Raw genomic sequence first — 21,614 nt, 5'->3', positions numbered from 1 at the left:
AAAAAAAAAAAAATCTCTTTCAAGGGGCCAGGTGGTGGCGCACCTGGTTAAGCGCTCACATTACAGTGCACACGGACCCAGGTTGGAGCCCCCTGGTCCCCACCTGCAGGGGGAAAACTTCAGGAGTGGTGAAGCAGGGCTGCAGGGGTCTCTCTCCTTCTCTCCCTCTCCCTCCCCTCTCTGTTTCTCTGTCAATAAATAAATGCAATAGTTAAAAAATCTTTCATTTATTTCTATTATAATAAAAAAACATTTTATTTATTTATTTTTGTAGAGAAAAAGATGGAGAGAGAGAGAGGGAGAAAGAGAGAGAGTGAGAGCACTTGTCTGCTCCATCTCAGTCAGCACTGGGGCTAGAACCCAGGGCACCAGGCTTGTGTTTTTTTTTTTTTTCCTCCAGGGTTATTGCTGGGCTCGGCGCCTGCACCATGAACCCACCGCTCCTGGAGGCCATTTTTTCCCCCTTTTGTTGCCCTTGTTGTAGCTTCGTTGTGGTTATTATTATTGCCCTTGTTGACGCAATTCGTTGTTGGATAGGACAGAGAGAAATGGACAGAGGAGGGGAAGACAGAGAGGGGGAGAGAAAGACAGACACCTGCAGACCTGCTTCACCGCCTGTGAAGCGACACCCCTGCAGGTGGGGAGTCGGGGGCTCGAACCGGGATCCTTACGCCGGTCCCTGCGCTTTGCGCCACCTGCGCTTAACCCACTGCGCCACCGCCTGACCCCCCAGGCGTGTGCTCTTTGTGTCCTGCCCTCTTGCTTCTGAGCCACCACCCTGAACACTGCTCTCATTATTGCTATTGTTTCCTCCTTCATTTAACTTTGGGTCTAGTTGTTTTTTTACCCTCCCTGGTCAACAGTGTTCATTAGGCACCATGAATTATATGAGTGATGCTTTCGGATGTAACTATTTATTTATTTATTTTTATGTTACAGAATTACATATCAGCAGGGGTTTGAATCTCCACCATTCCCACCACCAGAGTTTTGAATCTTCAGTTTCCCCACTGCCATCCACCACAGTTCCCCCCCAGGTTGTGGATGTGGGCCAACCATCTTCTCTACAACTACCTGTTCACTTTTATACATAATTGTTTCCTTTTTCGTCTGCCCAGAGAAGTCAGGATGGAGTCATGGTAGCATCTGTAACTTGGTGTCTGGAAGGTGGCATGACCTAAGTTGACAAAATGGTTAATGAACAGGAACCAAAAAGTAGGATCAGGGCAGATGAGATTAGGGATTTTAGGGTAGAAGAAAGCTAGGAGAAACGTTTGGGCATGTTCCTGGGGGCACTCTACTATGGTAGTTTTGCTTGAGTTTGGTAGCTAGCTTGAAGTTGCGTAAGAATATTGTCTGAGAGAATGGTATCAATGTAGACAAAAAGGGCCAGAAAGTTGGATTAGGGCAGTGAGTAGCTCTCCTTCTTGAAAAAAAAATTCTGTGGCTAAGATGAACTATTTCCCTCCATCCACCTGCTCCGGGGTCCATATATATGTGTATATATACACACACACACACACACACACACACACACACACACACACACACACATATATATATATATATATATATATATATATTTATATTTAGCACCAGAGCCTGTGTGACCTCTAAGTCCCTATTGGTCTGAGCTCACAGCTCATGGTCTCAACTGGGAGCACTGCCGGCTGCACTCATTTCGGGACCAGTCTTCCTCGAGTGACAGGGCAGGATACCCCCAGCCTCCCTACTGCCATTGCTTAGTGCTGAGGACAAGGTCCTGGGAGGGCCCACAAGATGCCGTTCCTTATGGAAATGACCAGTGGTGGTGGAGAGAGGGACCCTTTAGAGGTCTAGGGCCTAGTTTTTTTGTGTACCTTTCGTAGTTCCATGAGATGTAGGTAGGTGGTTTATTTAAGCTCTTTTTTTACATTTTATTTATTTATTTTTCCCTTTTGTTGCTTTTGTTTTTATTGTCGTAGTTATTGTTGTTATATGGGTGTCTTCGTTGTTGGATAGGACAGAGAGAAATGGAGAGAGGAGGGGAAGACAGAGAGGGGGAGACAAAAATAGACACCTGCACACCTGCTTCACCGCCTGTGAAGCGACTCCCCTGCAGGTGGGGAGCCGGGGGCTCGAACTGGGATCCTTTTGCTGGTCCTTGCGCTTTGTGCCACGTGCGCTTAACCCGCTGCGCTACAGCCCGACTTCCAAGCTTTTTTTTTTTTTTTTTAAATAATTTACTGGTGTTATCTTTCTTTCCTTTTTTTTCCCTTCCAAATTTATTGCCCAATCTGGTTTTTCTTATCCAACAAGTTCTGTAGTGACCTCAGGCCTGTCCTTTTCACTGCCACCACTGAGTTAAGGCCCAGCTCGGTTTTTAAAAGTTCCTTTTTTTTTTCTTTTTTTTTTTTTTTTAAAAAAAAACAAACCTTGTTACCTTTATCCCGTAGCTCCCAGTTCGAGAGGTTAGGTCTACTGATGTTTTGAATTTTTTTCCCCTCCGTGGATGGTAGGGGGCCTCCACTTTAGAAACCTTGCCCTGGCTTCAGCCTCCTACTTGAACACCAAACTCCAGCCTTGAACACCAAGGCTCTGGCTTTTTCTGAGGGAAGGAGGGAGAGTCAGAGTTAAGCATCTCCCAAGGAGTCCTTTGCTCAGTTCCACATCCACTCCACCCAGCTGACTAGAAATGCTAGGTCTCCCTGGATAAATAACAGTGATTAAGCTCTGTGTCTTCAACTACTTGCCCATTGCGTCTGTTTACTTTGAGCCCAGGAACAGTTCATTTAGCAGGTGAGTCAGCCCAGCTTCGGGTCTCTTTGTGTTTGACTTTGGTGCTAGGATACTGGTCTTCATAGTCTAGGACTGATAGAAGAACTAGCTCTCTCTAATTTCAAAAAGCAGAAGGAGTCCCAGCCCCCTCCCCTACATGAAAGGAATCTCCTTTAAAAGACTGCCACAGGGGAACAGTCTCTTTTGATGGCTCCTTTCCACATTGCATAGCCAGTGTCTTGATGAATGAAAAATAAAAATGGGAAAGTTACAAAGGCAACCCCCTCCTCATCTCTGTTGGGATTTTGCTAGAAAAAAAATATATATGATTTGTAGATTACTTCATTTAGCTCTGACTTCTTTTCAAATTTATTTATTTATTTGTATTGGATAGAGACAGAGAGAAATTTATAGCAGAGGGGGAGATAGGGAAGGAAAGAGACAAGAGAGCCCTGCAGCCCTGCTTCATCACTTGTGAAGCTTTCCCCCTGCAAGTGGGGGCCGGGGGCTTGAACCTAGGTCCTTGCACAGTGTAATGGGTACGCTTAACCAGGTGCACCACCACCAGGTCTGATTTCTTTTGCAAATGTACTTTGAATGTCAACAGGGAATTTCTTAAGTTGGGGAAGGATTTCAGGTGTGTGTTTGTGTGTGTGTGTGTGTGGCGGTGTTGTATATAATTCTTTGCCAACCGACGCCATCTGAGGCAGCCCCAGACCTGAGTAAAAAGCTTAGAGTTTTTTACTCAGCACTTAGCTTTGTCATGAGAACCTGGCTCAAAAGCGGCTAGAGGTTGCTGATAAAATCCACTAGAACAAACTTCACTTGAGAAAGGCCGTTGATAGCGGCTGGGTGTGGGAGGAAGGGCATGCACTGATTCATTCTTTTTCCCCTGGAAGATGAGCGTGGGAACAGGAGCCTGACATGAAGCAAGAGGAGAGCTGGAAAGAAGGCTTCCTAAATTTCAGGGGCTGAATGACCGGTGAAATGAACTGTGAGAAAGTGTTTTCTCAGCTGTGGGCACACTACACCTGTCCATTCTTCTCCAAGTAAAAAGAAAAAAAAAAAATCAAACCAAGTCCTTTCAGGTGACACTCGACTTTCCTCCAGAAAGATGGGAGTGAGTTTGAGGGTTAAGGTGAAGGCACAAGTCCTCTGTGCCTCGGGAGAAGCAGGCACTTATGCTGGTGCGACCCCCACCCACTCCTGTCCTGGTGCTGCCCGGGCACGATTCTCCAAACCAGAGATCCATTTTTTTTAACGTTAATTTTTTTTATTAGTGATTTAATAAGAATTAACAAGATTTTACGGTAACAGGAATAATTCCACACAGTTCCCACCACCAGAGTTCTGTGTCCCACTCCCTCCATTGGAAGCTTCCCTATTCTTGATCCCTCTGGGAGTATGGACCAAAATCCTCTATGGGGTGCAGAGAGTGGGAGGTCTATTTTGTGTGTGTGTATGTGTGTGTGTGTGTGTGTGTGTGTGTGTGTGTGTGTGTGAATATGGTGGTGCTGGGGATTGAACCTGGGACTGTAGAACCTTTCAGAATATGGTGGTGCTGGGGATTGAACCTGTGTCTTTAGTGCCTTAGGCACAGAACTACTATGCTGTCTCCCTAGCCCAAAAGATATATATATATATATATATATATATATATATATATTTTTTTTTTTTTTTCTAATTAGTGATAGTACTTCCCCCTACCCTAGTGATATCACCACCATAGTTATGCACGAGACCTTTCTGATCACCACGGCTTGTGGGGAAATGGAGCCGGCTCTTGGCTTCTAGTGTGTGGACATTCTCCCGTGCACAGGACAGCCCCTGCTCCAAGTAGTGATTCGGCCCCAAATGTCCGCTGCTCACGAGCTTCATGCTGCTGACTTTGACAGACTTTGCTCTAAATCATCTATCACCCAGGACACTTTTTTCCCCCTCTCTCTACTGAGGTTACACCACTGTGATAGATAGATGGACAGACAGATGGACGGATGGATGGGGTTGGGAGGCTGGGCAGTGATGCACCAGGTTAAGTGCACAGGGTGCAAAGCGCAGGTCTCTTGGTTCGAGCCCCCACCTCTCCACTTGCAGGGAGCTTCCTTCACAAGTGGTGGAGCAGGTCTGCTGGTGTCTACCTTTTTCTCTCCCCCTCGTCTCCTCCTCCCCTTTTAAGTTCTCTTTATCCTACCCAATAAAATGGAAGGAAAAAAAGGGGGGCCCTTCAGGAGCAGTGGATTTATAGTGCAGGCACTGAGCCCCAGTGATAACCCTGGAGGCAAAAGAAAAAAAGATAGATAGATAGATAGATAGACAGACAGACAGATAGACAGACAGACAGACAGATAGATAGACAGACAGACAGATAGACAGACCGACAGACATGCAGGCAGACAGACAGACAGACAGACAGATAAATAGACAGACAGATAGATAGACAGATAGATAGATGATAGGGCTGCCAACCTACCAGTCTATCAACCAAGCTACCTGCCTTAGCACTGTAGCTTCTCCTGGGGCCTCAGGACAGGACTCCTGTGCCATGCACAGGGGGTGGGAAGTGGCAGTGCCAGCGACTGGCTTGTCCGTATGGCAGAGTAGGAAGGTGCCCTCTTAGGTGAGGTACCTCACTGGCCCTGGGCTTTTTTTTCCAGCTGTCAGAGCGGGGAGTTAGTTTACCTTTTCCTTCTTCTTTTTAGTTGATTTTTATCGGGTTAATGGTTTAAAGCGGGTTAATGGTTTATAGTATATTCATTGACCCAGGGATGCTGTTCCATTATGCCCCAGGAGCCCCTAGCTTTCTTCCACTGTTCTCTCTCCCACTGCCCCAGGGTCTTTTTTTTTGCTTTTATCTGAAACCTTATAGATTCTGCTAACTACCCTACTAAAATGTTTCAAGTTTGCTGGGACTTGGTGCCTGCATTAGGCATCCACTGCTCCTGCTGGTCATTTTTTTCCATTTTATTGACTAGGACAGAAAGAAATGGAGAGAGGAGGGGGAGAGAGAGAGGAGGACAGAAAGAGAGACACCTGCAGATCTGCTTCACCTCTTGTAAAGCGTCCCCCCTGTAGGTCCGGAGCTGGGGGCTCAAACCTGAATCCTTGCTGTGTCCTTGCGTTTCCTACTGTGTGCATTTAACCGGGTGTGCCACTCCCCGGCTCCTCCCCCACCTTTTTTTTTTTTTAAAACAAAGTCAAGGAGAGAGATATGACAGAAGGATTCAGAGAATCCAACTGGTGTCTGAGAACAGAGAATTCAATCCACATTCTTTTGGTGTTGAAAGTAACCATAACCTTGTGAGAAAAAAGACTCCAAACAAGGAAAACAGCCCCCCCCCTTTTTTTTCCAGGACCCACTGTAACCCTGAAGCTAGTTGCTGGCTTGTCTGTGCTCACAGCCTGCCTTTGGCCATGCTCAGATTCAGCCCTGCTGGCGGTGGGTTTTGTGGACTGTTGAAGGCGGCAGGGCTTTGACCCTTGACAGTGCTTTTCAGGGAAAGGCTGTTGAGAGTGCAAACTAGTGTCTCTCTGGTATTGAATATATTGAAATCCGTGTGAGAAACCTTCTGTCAGAAACTCCTTCTGACAAACTCCTGGAATTCTGTCGCTGCAGTTACGGGAATGATTGAGAAAAATCTTGGGACCTTACAGGATTCTCTGAACGTAAAGAGAAAAAAGAAAAATTAAGAACTGAGATAATGGGACTAAAGGAGCTAACTTCTAGGTGAGGTAAATTTAACTTCTTTTAAAGATCTTTTTATTTATTATTGGATAGAAACAGAAAGAAATTGAGAGGGGAGGAGGACCTGGAGAGGGAAAGAGACAGAGACACCTGCAGGTAGGAACCAGGGCTTTGAACCTGGGTCCTTATGCACTGTAATGTGTGCACTCAACCAGGGGTCCTGAAGTAGATTTCATTTACCCATTAGGCTGATTCATGTAATAGATATCTTCTGTACTCTCTCATGAGGTAGAGTAGGAATGTTTTGTTTTCTTCCCAAATAGAAGCTGCTTGTCCTGTTTTTCTTTTCTCCTGATTATGAGGTGTAGGCTTGTCGCAAAGTTCACACACGCAGAACAGCATAGTCACTCAGAACCCTCCCGCTGTGCTACTGTTGATACACAGCTAGATCCTTCTAGATTCTGTTTTTGTTGTTGTTGCTGCTGATCTAAGCCTTGTTATATTTGTACCACAAATGTCGTTACACTCTCTTTTCAGTTTATATTAGGTGAATACCTTCCTATGGGTGATATATTAAAACAATTTTTAAAATTATCTTTATTTATTTATCGATAGAGACAGCCAGAAATTGAGAGGGAAGGGGGTGATAGAGAGGGAGAGAGACAGAGAGACACCTGCAGCCCTGCTTCACCACTTGTGAAGCTTTCCCCCTGCAGGTGGGAGCCAGGGGCTTAAACTTGGGTCCTTGCGTGTTGGAACATGTGTGTTCAACCAGATGCTCCAGCGCATGGCTCCTAGCTGATCATTTTCCTGCATAGTCTGTGTAATACCCTCAGTGGAAGTGCTGCATTCCCTGAACACACCAGGATTTCAGTGCAAGGTCTTCTTTTTTTTTTTTCTTTATTTTCTCCAAAACAGCATAGATGACTATTTGTATGCTTATCTTACTGGTCCTGCTTAGGGTAGAGAGGAAGGTATCTGCGAGCAGCTGAGTGAGTATACATATGGCCTTGCCTAAGGATCCGGGTTCAAGCCCCTTGTCCCCACCTGCAGAGGAAAAGCCTCACAAATGATGAAGCAGGTCTGCAGGTATCTATCTCTCTTTCTCTCTCTCTCTCTCCCCCTCCCTCCCTCTCCTTTCCCTCTAGTTTCCTGTCTGTCGCTGTTCAATAAAATAAAAAAGATAAGTCTTTATTAAAAAAAAAAAAAAAAGCAGGTCTCCTGTTGATTTCAGTATTCCCAGAAGTTATCACTGCACACGGCGAGTATGTAATATGGCAAATCCCAGTCGATGGGCTTAATAGCCTAGTTATTCCCATGGGTTTATTTTTTACATTTTTATTTCTTGATCATTTTATTTCTTTATTGGGGGATTAATGTTTTACAGTCGACAGTAAATACAGTAGTTTGTACATGCATAGCATTTCTCCGTTTTCCACATAACAGTACAACCCCTACGAGGTCCTCCTCTGCCGTCCTGTTCCAGGACCTGAACCCTCTCCCCAACCCAGAGTCTTTGACTTTGGTGCAGTACACCAACTCCAGTCCAAGTAGCAGAAGGGTTTTTAATGTGGGATAGAGCTTGGCGGTGAAGCGGGGAGCCTTGAGTTTAAGGTGGCTGGTTGGGACAGGGCTTAGGGCATCCAGCTAGCTCACGCCAGAGGTGCCTGGGAGAGGGAGAGGGACATAGGAAAGGGGTGGGCATCTTCAGACCTCTGTGAGGACTGCCTTTCCGTATAGGCCTGGGCAGGAGAGAAAAACACCTTCCTCTCTTCACTCCTTCTCCTCCTTCTCCTCCTCCTCCTCCTCCTCCTCCTCCTCCTCCTCCTCCTCCTCGTGCAACCAGTTTTGTTCATGTCACAGTCAGAAGACAGAATGGCAGAGAGCCAGCCTCCGAGTCCTGCCTGTGTCTGCCTACCATTCCTCTGCTTTCTGGTTTAGCTGGTTTAGCTGCTTTGAGGTTTGGTCCCAGTTCTGTCAAATAGTGGTGATGTAAGAAAACTGCAGTGTTGTGCCTTGCAGAGAATAAGAAATGATAGTTGGGGCCGGGTGATAGCGCACCGGGTTAAGCGTACAGGGTGCAAAGTGCAAGAAGCATACAAGGATCCCGGCTCGAACCCCCGGCTCCCCACCTTCAGGAGAGTCACTTCACGGGCGGTAAAGCAGGTCTGCAGGTGTCCACCTTTCTCCCCGCCATCCCCGTCTTCCCCTCCTCTCTCGATTTCTTTCTGTCCTATCCAACAATGACAGCAATAACCACAACAAAGGCAACAAAATGGGAAAAATGGCCTCCAGGAGCAGTGGATTCATAGGCACTGAGCCCCAGTGATAACCCTGGAGACGAGAAAAAAAAAGATTGTTAACTATTGTCGATTAAGTAAACTTCTTTTTAAATTTTTATTTATAAAATGGAAATATAGACAAGACCATAGGATAGGAGGGGTGCAATTCCCACCACCAGAACTCCATATCTAGTCCCTTCCCCTGATAGCTTTCCTGTTCTTAAAACCAATTTTTAAATTATCTTTATTTGTTTATTGAACAGAGGCAGTCAGAAATTTAGAGGGGAATGATAGAGAGAGAGACAGAGAGACACCTGCAGCCCTGCTTCACCTCTTGTGAAGCTTTCCCCCTGCAGGTGGGGACCGGGAGCTTGAACCCAGGTCTTTGTGTGTGGTCATACATACACGTATGGGTTAAATTCTTTATGAGGTGCAGAAGGTGGGAGTTCTGGCTTCTGTAATTGCTTCTCTGCTAGACATGGGCTTTGGCAGGTGGATCGATACCCTTAGCCAGTTTCTGTCTTTCCCTAGTGGGCCAGGGCTCTGGAGAGGGGAGCCTTAGCGTTACGGTCTCTAAGAACTATCTACAGTGTTCGATGAAGACTGTATACATCTGTGTGGAGAAATCCAATTTGAAAGCCAAACTAATTTACTAACACATGTGCACTATACATTGAGTTTTTCTCAGTTTTTTTTTTAAACAATTTTATTTATTTATTTATTAATGAGGAAGATAGGAGGAGAGAGAAAGAACCAGACATCACTCTGGCACATGTGTTGCCGGGGGATCGAACTCAGGACCTCCTGCTTGAGGGTCCAAAGCTTTATCACTACGCCACCTCCCGGACCACGCATTGAGTTTTTCTAAACACAGTAGTTTTGTGCACTTAACCCGCTGCACTACCACCCAGCTCCCTTACACAGTAGTTTTGTGACTTTCAGGGCTCCCTGCAGCTGTGCTAGATGTACAAGGGGAGGAATTGTGCATTCTTTTCAAGCCCTCCAGTCACTGCGCTCTCTCAGGCAGCTTCCAGGAGAACCCAGCAGCTGGCAGAATAGTGGCAAGAATTGCCAACTACCACCCCTACTGCCTTCTTGCTGTGGTAGGAAAGGGTTTCTGTTGGATTGTCGGAAAAGTCATGATGTATTTTTTTTTTCCTGTGTAAATATGCGTCATGACTTTTCCAACAACTCAATATATACGTTCAATGAGAAGTTGTTTCTTTGCTTGTAGTACGAAGAATGTGCTAAGGGGCCAGGTGGTGGCACACCAGGTTAAGCTCACATATCACAGTATGTTTACAAGGACCTAGGTTCAAGCCCCCCGGTCCCCACCTACAAAGGGGAAGCTTCACGAGTGGTGAAGAAGGGCTGCAGGTGTCTCTCTGTCTCTCTCCTTCTCTAGCTCCTCCTCCCCTCTTAAATTCTCTCTGTCTCTGTCCAATAATAAATGATAGATTTTTAAAAAGAATTAAGAAAAAAAAAAAAAAGAACAAGCTACAGAGTGTTGTTGGTGTGTGTGTGTGTGTGTGTGTGTGTCCACAATTGAAATGGACACTGCTATGAAAATACAATCATCTGTTGATAGCCTTTCTGTTGACCACAGATGACTCATGGGCCATCCTAGAGCCTCAAAGGAGAAGGGAAGTGACTCGGTGAGTTGGGACTGTTGATTCCTGAAAGGTTTGCAAACCTAAATATAGTAGATAGAGAACACTGGCGCTTAAAAAAGTAATTGAACCCAGTTTTATATTTTCAATGTTTTTCCTACTTCCTTTATAATTAGAACCTTCAGTATGGGCATGGATGCAGGTACTGTGAGGGACTCCTGATGGCTTCAGCTTTGAGGAACTTCCCCACTGCTGCACCCTCCCCCCACCATTTATTAAGGGACAATGTCATGATTATTAGAGTTAAATATATTTTATTTATTTATTTCCCCTTTGTTTCCCTTGTTTTATTGCTGTGGTTATTATTATTGTTGTCATGGATGTTGTTGGATAAGACAGAAATGGCGAGAGGAGGGAAAGACAGAGAGGGGGAGAGAAAGACAGACACCTGCAGACCTGCTTCACCGCCTGTGAAGGGACTCCCCTGCAGGTGGGGAGCCGGGGGCTCGAACCGGGATCCTTACTCAGGTCCTTTTGCTTTGCACCATGTGCGCTTAACCCGCTGCACTACTGCCCGACCCCCATATTTATTTTATTTAGTTTTGCCTCCAGGGTTATCGCTGCTGTTCGATGCTGGCACTAGGAATCCACTGCTCCTGGTGATCATTTTTTCCCCACTTTATTGGGTAGGGCAGAGAGAGATTGAGAGAGGAGGGAGGAGGTAGAGAGAAAGAGAGACACCTGTAGATCTGCTTCATTGCTTGTGAGGTGGACCCCCCCCTGCAGGGAGGGAGCTGGGGGCTTGAACCTGGATCCTTGCCCAGGTCTATGTGCTTTGTTCTATGTGTGCTTAACCAGGTACAGGTAGGCCACCGCCTGGCCCCCGCTGAATCTTTTTTATACCATCTCAGTTCCACCAGGGATACTGCGTTTCCACGGCAGGAAATGAGCCTGATGGGAGATGACAGTGTCATATTTGAAATTTTTTTCCCCTCTCTTCTTCTCCCTTTTATATATTTAAAAAAAATTTTTAATTATACCTTTTATTTATTTACTTATTCCCTTTTGTTGCCCTTGTTGTTTTATTGTTGTAGTTATGGATGTCATCGTTGTTGGCTAGGACAGAGAGAAATGGAGAGAGGAGGGGAAGACAGAGAGGGGGAGAGAAAGACAGACACCTGCAGACCTGCTTCAATGCCTGTGAAGCGACTCTGCAGGTGGGGAGCCGGGGGCTCGAACCGGGATCTTTCCTCTGGTCCTTGTGCTTTGGGGCCACGTGCGCTTAACCCGCTGCGCTACCATAGCCCGACTCCCCTCCCTTTTACATTTTGGGTGTCTCCAGCCAACTTGAGTCTCAAGACCTTTTGAGGATTAAGTATTTCTGAGTGAACACTGCCTCCATTGGTGATGGATTATGCACTCCAAAAATTAAAGTGTTGAAACTCAAAACACCTGAGCCAAGTTGACAGTGACCCTTGTAGTGGCTTGATTTCTTGCCTGGGGGACACGGTGAGCTGTGGTTGCCAGACTGCCCTCCCTGTGAACGGAAGAGAACCTTGAAGAACACAGACTTGTGAAAACACAGAGGAATGATTCCAGGGCTTTTGCCTTTATCGCTGTTAAGTTTTTACTTCTCTTCTTCATTGACTTTCCTCGCTTCTTTCTTGGCTCTGGGATTGACTCAGCATGCTGGGCTGTCGCAGTGTACTTTCCAGCATCTTAGCATTTACGACAGGAGGGATGACGGATTACCTCTTGCAGGGATGACAGCAACACAGCCCATGTAGCACCATGCTTCTGGCAGGTGGTCCTCTGTGATGATCGTATTTTCCTTGCTGAGACATTCAGCCCACGTACCCACGGCCAAGGAGTTGAATGCAAATGCCACATGAAATCTGTTTACCTGCCGTGGATTTACTGCTCAGGCCGTTTAAATGTACAAGTGAGAAAAGCCGAGGAACAGAGAATGAGGGTGGGGATAGACAGCATGACGGTTATGCAGAAGGACTATCATGGCTGAGTCTCCAGTGTCATGGGATCAGTCCCCTACACCACCATAAACCAGAGCTCAGCAGTGCTCTGGTAAGGGAGAAAAAAATGAAATAGAGAACGGGAAGTGACTTAGCGACAGTCATGCAGAATTAGAATTCAGACCCTCTTGTTTTCCAGACTTAGGCTCTTCTCACTTGTCTGTCCTTCCCCTAGACACTTAAAAAAAACTTGATATCCAGGAGTCGGGTGGTAGCGCAGCGGGTCAAGCGCATGTGGCGCAAAGCGCAAGGACCGGCATAAGGATCCCGGTTCGAGCCCCTGGCTCCCCACCTGCAGGGGAGTCGCTTCACAGGCGGTGAAGCAGGTCTGCAGGTGTCTATCTTTCTCTCCCCCTCTCTGTCTTCCCCTCCTCTCTCCATTTCTCTCTGGTCTATCCAACAACAATGACATCAGTAACAACAAGGGCAACAAAAATAAATAAATAAATAAATATTTAAAAAACAACAACACCTTGATATCTAATCCTGTTGGGACCGTGAAAATAAGACTTGAGGGCAGGAGAGGGGAGACTCCTTATGAATAAGATGAAGTGTGTGCACGCCAGTGCTGTGCTGTCTGCTTCCTCATTCTTTGTTTATTCCCATTGATGTTAACATCACGTGGGAAATCTGGGTCATAGGGATTGTGCTTTGTGATTTGAAAAAGAGCCTGGAATTTAACCCCCCCACCCCCAGTGTCCAGACACGTTTGATAGATCTGTTCCTAACATGCTTAGTTAGGATCGATTCTTGGGAGAACCACCCCAAGTTAGATAGTGGGAAAGTGTTTGATATTTTCCTTTGTCAGTATACTGGGAGGGGAAGGTTCTTGAGGAAAAAAGAAAGAAAGAAAGAAAGAAAGAAAGAAAGAAAGAAAGAAAGAAAGAAAGAAAGAAAGAAAGAAAGAAATTACATGAGCCTGTAGGACTTTTGCACATGCGTTTATAACAGCATCTGCAGACTTAGTTGCTAGTCTTGGTTTCTTGTTTATTTGAATCACAAGAAAATAAATCATATGGCAAAAACCCAAGTGAAGCAGAACAATAAGTAGGCACCTTCTATTCCATCCCGCTTTGCAGGTGACTGATGCTGGTTGGTGGTCATTATATAAATGTATACCCCCCCCCACTCTCTCTCTCCTTAAACAGTATTTTTATTTATTTATTATTGGCTAGAGACAGAGAGGAATTGAGAAGGGGGTGATGGAGAGGGAAAGAGACAGGCAGATACCTGCAGCCCTGCTTCACCACTCATGAAGCTTTCCCCCTGCAGGTGAGGACCAGGGGCTTGTGCACTGTAATGTGAGCACTTAACCAGGTGTGCCACCGCCCGGCCTCTGTCTCTCTCTCTCCCTCTTTCTCTCTCTCTCTCTCTCTCTCTCTCTCTCTCACACACACACACACACACACACATTCTTTAAGGGAATACTGACTGTGTTACTTTGCTTGAGCAAAGTACCGTAGACCAGGTTTATTTATTTATTCATTTTTAGTGAAAGAACAGAGCACTGCTCAGCTTTGGTATCTGCAGCATTGAGTATTGAACCTGGTACCTTCAGGCTTGTGAACCCTGCGTTTACCACTGAGCTATCTTCCCCAGCCCTAAACAACCAAAGGCTTGATGATCGGGATCCTTGTGTACTGTAATGTGTGCACTCAGCCAGATGTACCACCACCCGGCTCCAGTCAGCATTTATTTTTCAGTTTTATTAATTTCCTATGAGCTAGAGAAATGGATTAGTGCACAAGAGAGGGAAGTCAGAGCAGCAGTGGGACATGGAGAGCCAGTGGTCTAGCAGGGAACCCCAGACTTACAAATCCTAAACTCTGCCAGGGAGCTGTTTCCCCAATTGACCTGCTTTAACTTATTATAAATTACACTGTCACAGAGTCAGACAACGACAGTTTTATGAAATAAGTGAAGTATAACTTGGGCATGGTATTTCCAGCATGTGCTGTAGCATCCTTTTGACTATGACCTTTATGTCCCTGGACCTGTATGCCTATGACATGTTCTCTTTGTAGCTACTACTAACAGTCCGGCATTCTGAAGGATGCGTGTTTTAAAATCACACAATGTCCCAGATGTCCTTTTGCATTATTGCCAAGAAACTAAATTTGCTGGATTTTGGCTTTTCTATAAATCACAGGGTTAACAGATGCAGATTTGGTGGTTATCTGCAGTTGATGGTAATCCTTCCTGTGGAATTCCCTGTTTGCTAACCAGAGATCCCTCCTCAATACTGGGTATATTAGTAAGTTAGAGTGGACAGACTTAGTCTACTATGGGGATGTCTGAGAACCACAGTTACAGCTTTGCTGTATAAATGGGAAGACTAGGTTTCAGACTCACAGTCCATTCATTCCTAGTCGGTCAAAAACCCAAGTCCCAAATCCAGGCAGACGAAGTCTAAACCTAGTTTTTCAACAAGACCATGATCTCTTGCCCTGTGCTTTCTTCAGTTGTCTTTTTGGGCAGTGAAAATATTTAGAATGAACATCTGTCACGCAAAGCCCATTGACTGGACTGGACTCTGAATGAATCCGCAGATAAACTTGGCTCGGCTTGGCTGGGGTGCGTCCGTGGAGACGTAACCTTGGTGAGACATGTGCTATATTCTGCTCCGTGATCCTGATGGTGGGGCCGGCTGTGCTTGTGTGGAATGAGGGGCATGTTGGAATCCTTGCCTTCCTTGACATTTTATTTTAGACCTAAAAGTTAGAAAAAGTTTTCTCTTTTCTCTTAGAAAAGAGTCTTTTGAGTAAAGAAATCACGCCAGACCCAAGCCTGAAAACTTGATTCTTATCTAGTAGTTTCAAGTCTAGTCCAGTTGCATTGACCAATAAAAAAACCAAAATAAAAACAAACCCAGTCATGCTCCACTCACTAACCATTTGGTTGGGGTATGCAACTTTGCTAGACAATGAGTGTGCTAGTGGAATTTCCTATCTACATAATATGATAGTTGATGTAATGTTCAGTGATTTACAACATGATGAGATGACAGTGGTATAACTCCACACCGTTCCCACCACCAGAGATCTGTGTCCCCACTTTCTCCATTGGAAACTGCAAGGTCACACATGTGGTTTGACTTTTTTCTATAATTATCGATCTATATTTATATGTATCCGCCCAGTTTTCTATGGTTCTGCCTTCTGCTTTCTAAGTCACACCTACTACTTGCAAGTTTCCTTCTTTCTCTCTTTTTCTTTTCTTCCTCTTCTCTCTCTGGGCCCTGTGGAATTGGAGCTCAAAGCTCTCTGGTCATCTCCCCCTAACATTCACTCCCCTGGGAGTATGGATCAGAATTCCTTATGGGGTGCGGAAGGCGGAAGGTCTGGCTTCTGTCATGAAGGGTAAACAAGAAAGAGAGGCAAAATCCACGTAAGACTAAGGATTCAAGGTGCAGAAGTGACGTTAACAGGGTGTTTTGAGGGGAAGCTGTGCTGGACTTTGGTGGGAGAGAGACTGGGGCCGTGGGGAGTGGTGGTGATGGTGGTGGTAGTGAAGAGATAAGAGAAGTGTCCTGCTAGTACACGTAGAAGCTCGTAAACCAAGGTCACCTCAAAAACAAATTCAAAACCAACAAAGCAGAAAAAGAGAAAAAGACACGAGTTTGGAAAACCAAGCTGCAGGAGTGTGGGCCGCTGGGCTTATCATGGAGTGGATTCAAGAGGGTCTGTGTGTTCCTCTTCTAGCTGGCCTGCTGCTGTGGGGCTGCTGGCTGCTCCCTCTGCTGCGGCTGCTGCCCCAAGATCCGCCAGTCCCGGGGCACCCGGGGCATGTACGCGCTCTACTTCATCCTGGTCGTTGTCCTCTGCTGCGTCATGATGTCCGACACGGTGGCTCATGCGATGCGGGAGCACGTAAGTCTTCCTCTCGGGGCTCTTCACTTAGGATGTGTGAGGGTACAAGTGACTCTTTTGTTTTGCTTTTGTTTTTGTCTTAGAGTTTGCGCTAGAACTTGGCGCTGGCACTAGGAGTCCACTGCTTCTGGTGGCTGTTTTTTCTATTCTATTGGCTAGGACAGAGAGAAATTGAGAAAGAAGAGGAAGATAGAGAGGGAGAGAGAGACAGAGACAGAGGCAGAGACAGAGAGACAGACACCTGCAGAACTGCTTCACCACTTGCGAAGCGTCCCGTCTACAGGTGGGAAGCCAGGGGCTTGAACCTGGATCATTGCATGGGCCCTTGGGCTTAGTAGTGTGTGTGTGTGTGCTTAACCTGGTGTACCACCACTTGCCCCCACAAATCAACCCTTCAGAATCAGACCTGGGATATGTATTTCAGCGGTAGAACACAGGTCTACTGTGTCTGGGGCCCTGAGGTCCTCTCTGAGCAGCACAGAAATCAAGCCAGTGGGAAGCAAAGTCAGGATCGGTATTAGCAATGCAGATGCTTTCTACTTTCGATGGAGGCTGCTTATGTCAGAGGAGCGCCTTGCTTAGAAGTGGCCCCATAGTTTTTACTACTGTTTGAAATTCAGATTTTATTCAATATGGCATTTATTTATTCACTATATTTTTATCCTCTAGAAGTCATAAACCACAAACTTAGATAGCCTATGTCTACATTACTTGTCTGTGTCATTTCTGCTTTTCATATGTACCTAGCACACTGATCTGTAATTATTTAATTAGTAAGTGGCATTATCAAGTCCTGATTTAGAAAAGGATTCTATATACATATTTAAATATTTCAGTAGCTCCATTTTGATATACTGAGCCAAGCAAATATTGTGTCAGAAAATGTACACGAGATTAAAAATATTTAAGACACGTTAAAAACAACCAAGTATAATTTATACTTATTAAAGGCATTTTTCACATCATTTATAACTACATTTATGAGCTATAACTTAGTTTGTGGATGTATAGTTTCTCTGATTTATCATAACTTTGTAATGACAGAGTAAGCTAGAATTTTGAATCAAATTTGGAAAAGCTGAATAGTTTCTATTAAATGTCATTAAATCAAAAACATTGATAGGCAAGTATGGATTTTTTTTTTTTTTTTAGATAGCTGAAACTAGTTAGTAATTTAAAAGAAAATTTCAAATAGAAATCCAAGCACAGGAAAATAGCTCTCTTGGGTAATGTACTGCTTTTTATGTGCTGTGGATTCTTTCTCTGCCTCTCTGACTAGCTCTTTCTACCCAAGAAAGTCAGCCAGAAACAGCAAGACCCTGAATATTGCTCATAAGTAGAGAGAGAAGATAGAACAAAGAGGGAGAAAGATTCAGTGACAGAGGGAGGAGTCTTCTAGTTGGTAAATCAAGTTGGATTTGGATGTACGAAAATTCAGGTTCCATTTAGGTCGTCAATATGCCACAGCTGATCAAGGTTCTGCCCTCGTTTTACCTCCAGTACACATAAAAATAAAATCAAACTTAAAATTAAAAAAGATGAATGGGAAAAAAAAGGGCCTGATTAGATGCATAGTTTTACAGACTTGATTCCTACCCTTTTTTAGGGGGCACGTAGGGTGGGTTATCATTGCGCTTGATTCCACCATCTTTTTGGGTAGTGTTTACAGAGACAGGCTGATATGTGGTGCTGATGGAGGCACCGTTTTTTTTTTTTTTTTTTTTTAATTTCTCTTTTTCTCCATGTAGACACTCTTAGATCACTGCTTTTGAAGCATCCCCTCCTGCAGGTGGGCTGCTGGAGGCTCGAACCCTATACTCTTATGCAAGTGCTGGCACTTAGTAATCAGGTGCACCACTGCCTGCACCTCTGTCATGACTTAACATCTGATTACCATTCAGTTCACCTGCCCCATGAATCGTCAGTCTCAGTCCTTTCTGTTTGTTCTAGATTGTTCAAGGAGCCAACACGGTGCTAGGAAAGTCATTTTGGAACAGGTGACTAATGTGCTAATAATAATAAACATCTCCAGAGTCAGGGGATAGCTCGCTTAAGAGAACTCAAACCTTACCATATGTGGACACCTGGGTTTTAAGCCTGGCACCACAAGACAACATTGACAGACAGCATGGTCTGGGGCATGGTGGAACAGAGCTGTGCTGTCTCTCCTCTCGGTGTCTCTCCCTCTAAATCTAAAGTAGAAAAATGAGGGGCCAGGCAGTGGTGCACCTGGTTAAGTGCTCCCATTGCAGTGCTTGAGGACCAGAGTTTAAGCCCCTGGTCCCCCCCCACTGCAGGGGAGAAAGCTTCATGAGTGGTGAAGCAGGGCTGCAGGTGTCTTTCTGTCTCATCCCTTCTCTATCTCCCCTCCCCCCTCAGTTTCTCTTTGTCTCTGTCCAATAATAAACAAATACAGATGTTTTTAAAGTAAATAAATAAAAAATGGACAGACAAACGAGGAAACAAATCCTGGGACACTGCTGAGTGGCGGTGTGGCACTTGTGTGAGCCCTTAGACTGTGTTAGAAAAAAACCAGTAGACATTTGGATAGCAGACTCGTACTGGGTGATTTGGCACCCGCTGGGTTTTGTTCTGAGCATTATCTCCTGTATCCTCTCACTGAGCATTGGGTCACGTCACTGTCCTTACTTTACAAGCAGGAGGCCACAGCATGGAGCCATCACATCCCTTGCCGAGGTCCCTAGCTCTGAGTGTGGTGTGTAAGAGCTGGCTTTTGAAGCCGGGCTCAATGTGTTGCAGGAAGAGGGACAAAGGACCCCAGCAAGTGGAAGGGAAACATGGGTATGCTAAGTGAGCCACTCTTGCAGCCATTTCAGTACTAAGCTGAAGCGCTGGACCATGGTGTGTTGGAAAGCCGTCACACGTTCCCGAGTAGGAGGCTATCATGGAAATAGGGTTCTCCTTGGGGAGGCAGGCCCAGTGCTGTGTGTGCAGTATGACTGGGGTCAGAGAGGAGGGAGGAAAGGAGGGTGGGAAAGGGCATCCCCGAGCCTCCCAGAGGCTCCTGTAAATGTTTCTGTGCCTGGCCTCTGAGTGTACTCACTTTAAAATGGTTTGGCTGGGCTTCCTGCTTGGCGAGTGAGATCCCTGTGGGCAGAACCAATCCTTTTTCATCTGTGGGGCCTCCCCCAGGATAGCCAACTGGTCACAAAGTCAGCTTGTTCCTGGGCTTATAGAATAGAGTCTGACCTCATCCTCAGGCAGTACTCGAGGGCAAGTGTTGAAAGCTCCCCTTGTCGGGACTAACACTGGACTTCTGCTGGAGCTCTCAGCCTCTCTTTGTTGCCCTGTGGAAATGTTGGAGGGTGTGATGCCCTGGACAAGAGTGAGTAATTGCCTCCTGCCCAGTATAGTTGGCCTTTATGGACAGTGGACAGAGCTGTAGCCAGAGCCACGCATGGGTCTCTGGTATGTGGGCTAAGAACATGAGGACAGCCCTCCCTTTACTTTTTTTTTTTTGCCTCCAGGGTTATCTCTGGGACTCGGTGCTAACCTTGCAAATCTGCACCGACATTTATTTATTTATTTATTTATTTATTTATTTATTTATTTATTTCTCCCATTTATATTGGATAGGACAGAGAAAGGTTGAGAGGGGAGAGGAAGACAGGGAGAGAGAAAGATAGACACCTGCAGACTTGCTTCGTCGCTTGTAAAGCATCCCCCCTGCAGATGGGGAGCCGGGGGCTCAAACCCAGATCCTTGTGCAGGCCCTTGGGCTTCGTAGTATGTGTGCTTAACCCAGCGCTTCACTGCCCGCACCCCCCCCCCATTTCAGTTCTTTTTCTTTTTTCTTTCTCTTTGCATTTGCCTTAGCTTCAGAGTGTGGCCCGTGTTTAAGTTTGAATGAAAGAGCTCTGTAAAGAGATGCTGGACCAGACTTCACCCTGCTTCTTTTCACTGGAGAAAGTCCTTTTTCCCGTGAGAACTTTGGCTCCTAGAGATCTCCACCATGCTGCCTGCATAGGGCGAGTTCCGTCTTACAGAGTCCTTTCCCCAACTCAGAGTGTGGAACTGTTTTTATTGCATTAACCGTTTAATTCAAGCAGGAGAAGTCTTGAGATATTAATCTGCTTGAGGATATAAATGCCAAGAATATAGATACAGAACTGAGAGACACCGACCAAGAATATAGATACAGAACTGAGAGACACCGACTTAAGTCTCCGACTGACACCACTGTATAAGATGTAACATCTGTGTTTGGGGTAGTGTCTGAGATGTGGGCCCCCCCCCACAGCCAAGCCTGCATGGGAGAAGGAAGGGCAGGTGATCTACGGCTAAGGCCAAGCTGGTGTTGACTTGGGGTGGTAGTGATGCTTTTATGTGAGTTTATTAAAGAATGAAGCCCAGGAGGGGCTTGAACCCAGGAATCGTCCTCACATTGCTTGGAAAGAACTTGTACAAAAGATTGGGTCCTGGTGCCAGCTTTTATGCCCTGTGGACACACGGGGGAGCTTAGCTTTAATATCTAAGGGATTCTGCTGCGTGCTGGCAGTTCAGCAGTATGACACAAGACTCGGAGTCATCTTTTAAACCAAGTGAGACCATTTCATTTTAGTTTTCTAATTTAATTGCCACCAGGGTTATCTCTGGGGCTTAGTGTCTACATGATGTATTCACCACTCTTGGCTCTTGGCAAGAAGACAAATTGAGGTGAGAGAGAGAGAGAGACAGACAGACAGACAGACAGACCAGCAGCACTGCCTCACTACTCATGAAGCTTGTCCCGTGCAGGTGGGGACTGGGGGCTTGAACCCAGGCCCTTGAACATGACAATGTAAGTGCTTTACTGGGTGCATGACTGCCTGACCGCCCTCATTTTTAGTGTGTATGCTTAACTAGGTACACCATGGCCTGGCCCCATTAGCTCTCTTGTTTTTATTTTTCTGTATATTCCTTTAACCTGTTCCCCTGTGACCTAGGGGTTAGGCTTCGTGGATCTGGGGCTGAGGGTCATGAATCGGCTCTTCAAGCCATGTGGGTCCTCAGTGACTGTTTGAATCATGTCTCTGGCCATCACGCTTCTTCAGAGTGAGGAGGTTAGGGGTGCAGCCTCTTCTCAGATCTAGACTAGCTGAACTCTGACACTTGGCTCATGCATATGTCCGAGAAAGATGGTGGTTTCATTGATAATTCATAGTTTCTTTAATGGGAAATAACATTGTGCTTAACCTGAGACATCTCAGATCCATTTTTGTTGTTCATTTTCTCTCTGTTCCGTGAAAGTTCCTCTAGTTCTTGGAAGATGAGTGTGTGTGTGTGTGTGTGGGGGGGGGGGGATATAGATAGCATAATGGTTATGCAAGGAGACTCTCATGCCTGAGGCTCTGAAGTCCCAGCTTCAGTCCCCCATACCACCA

At 45.7% G+C, this 21,614-nt stretch overlaps 1 protein-coding gene across 1 annotated transcript in view; it reads left to right on the top strand.

Annotated features, from left to right (window-relative positions):
- Positions 1-21,614, top strand: part of SERINC5 (serine incorporator 5) — a 112,891-nt gene that overhangs the window by 34,670 nt on the left and 56,607 nt on the right. Inside the window, exon 2 of the mRNA XM_016186230.2 lies at positions 16,063-16,230. Coding sequence (XP_016041716.2) covers positions 16,063-16,230 — 168 coding nt within the window. The remainder of the gene's footprint in view (positions 1-16,062; positions 16,231-21,614) is intronic.

The sequence above is a fragment of the Erinaceus europaeus genome, chromosome 11 (assembly GCF_950295315.1).
Source record: "Erinaceus europaeus chromosome 11, mEriEur2.1, whole genome shotgun sequence".
Taxonomy (NCBI): domain Eukaryota; kingdom Metazoa; phylum Chordata; class Mammalia; order Eulipotyphla; family Erinaceidae; genus Erinaceus; species Erinaceus europaeus.
The sequence above is the reverse complement of the archived record's forward strand: the minus strand, read 5'-3'. Positions and strand labels throughout refer to the sequence as shown.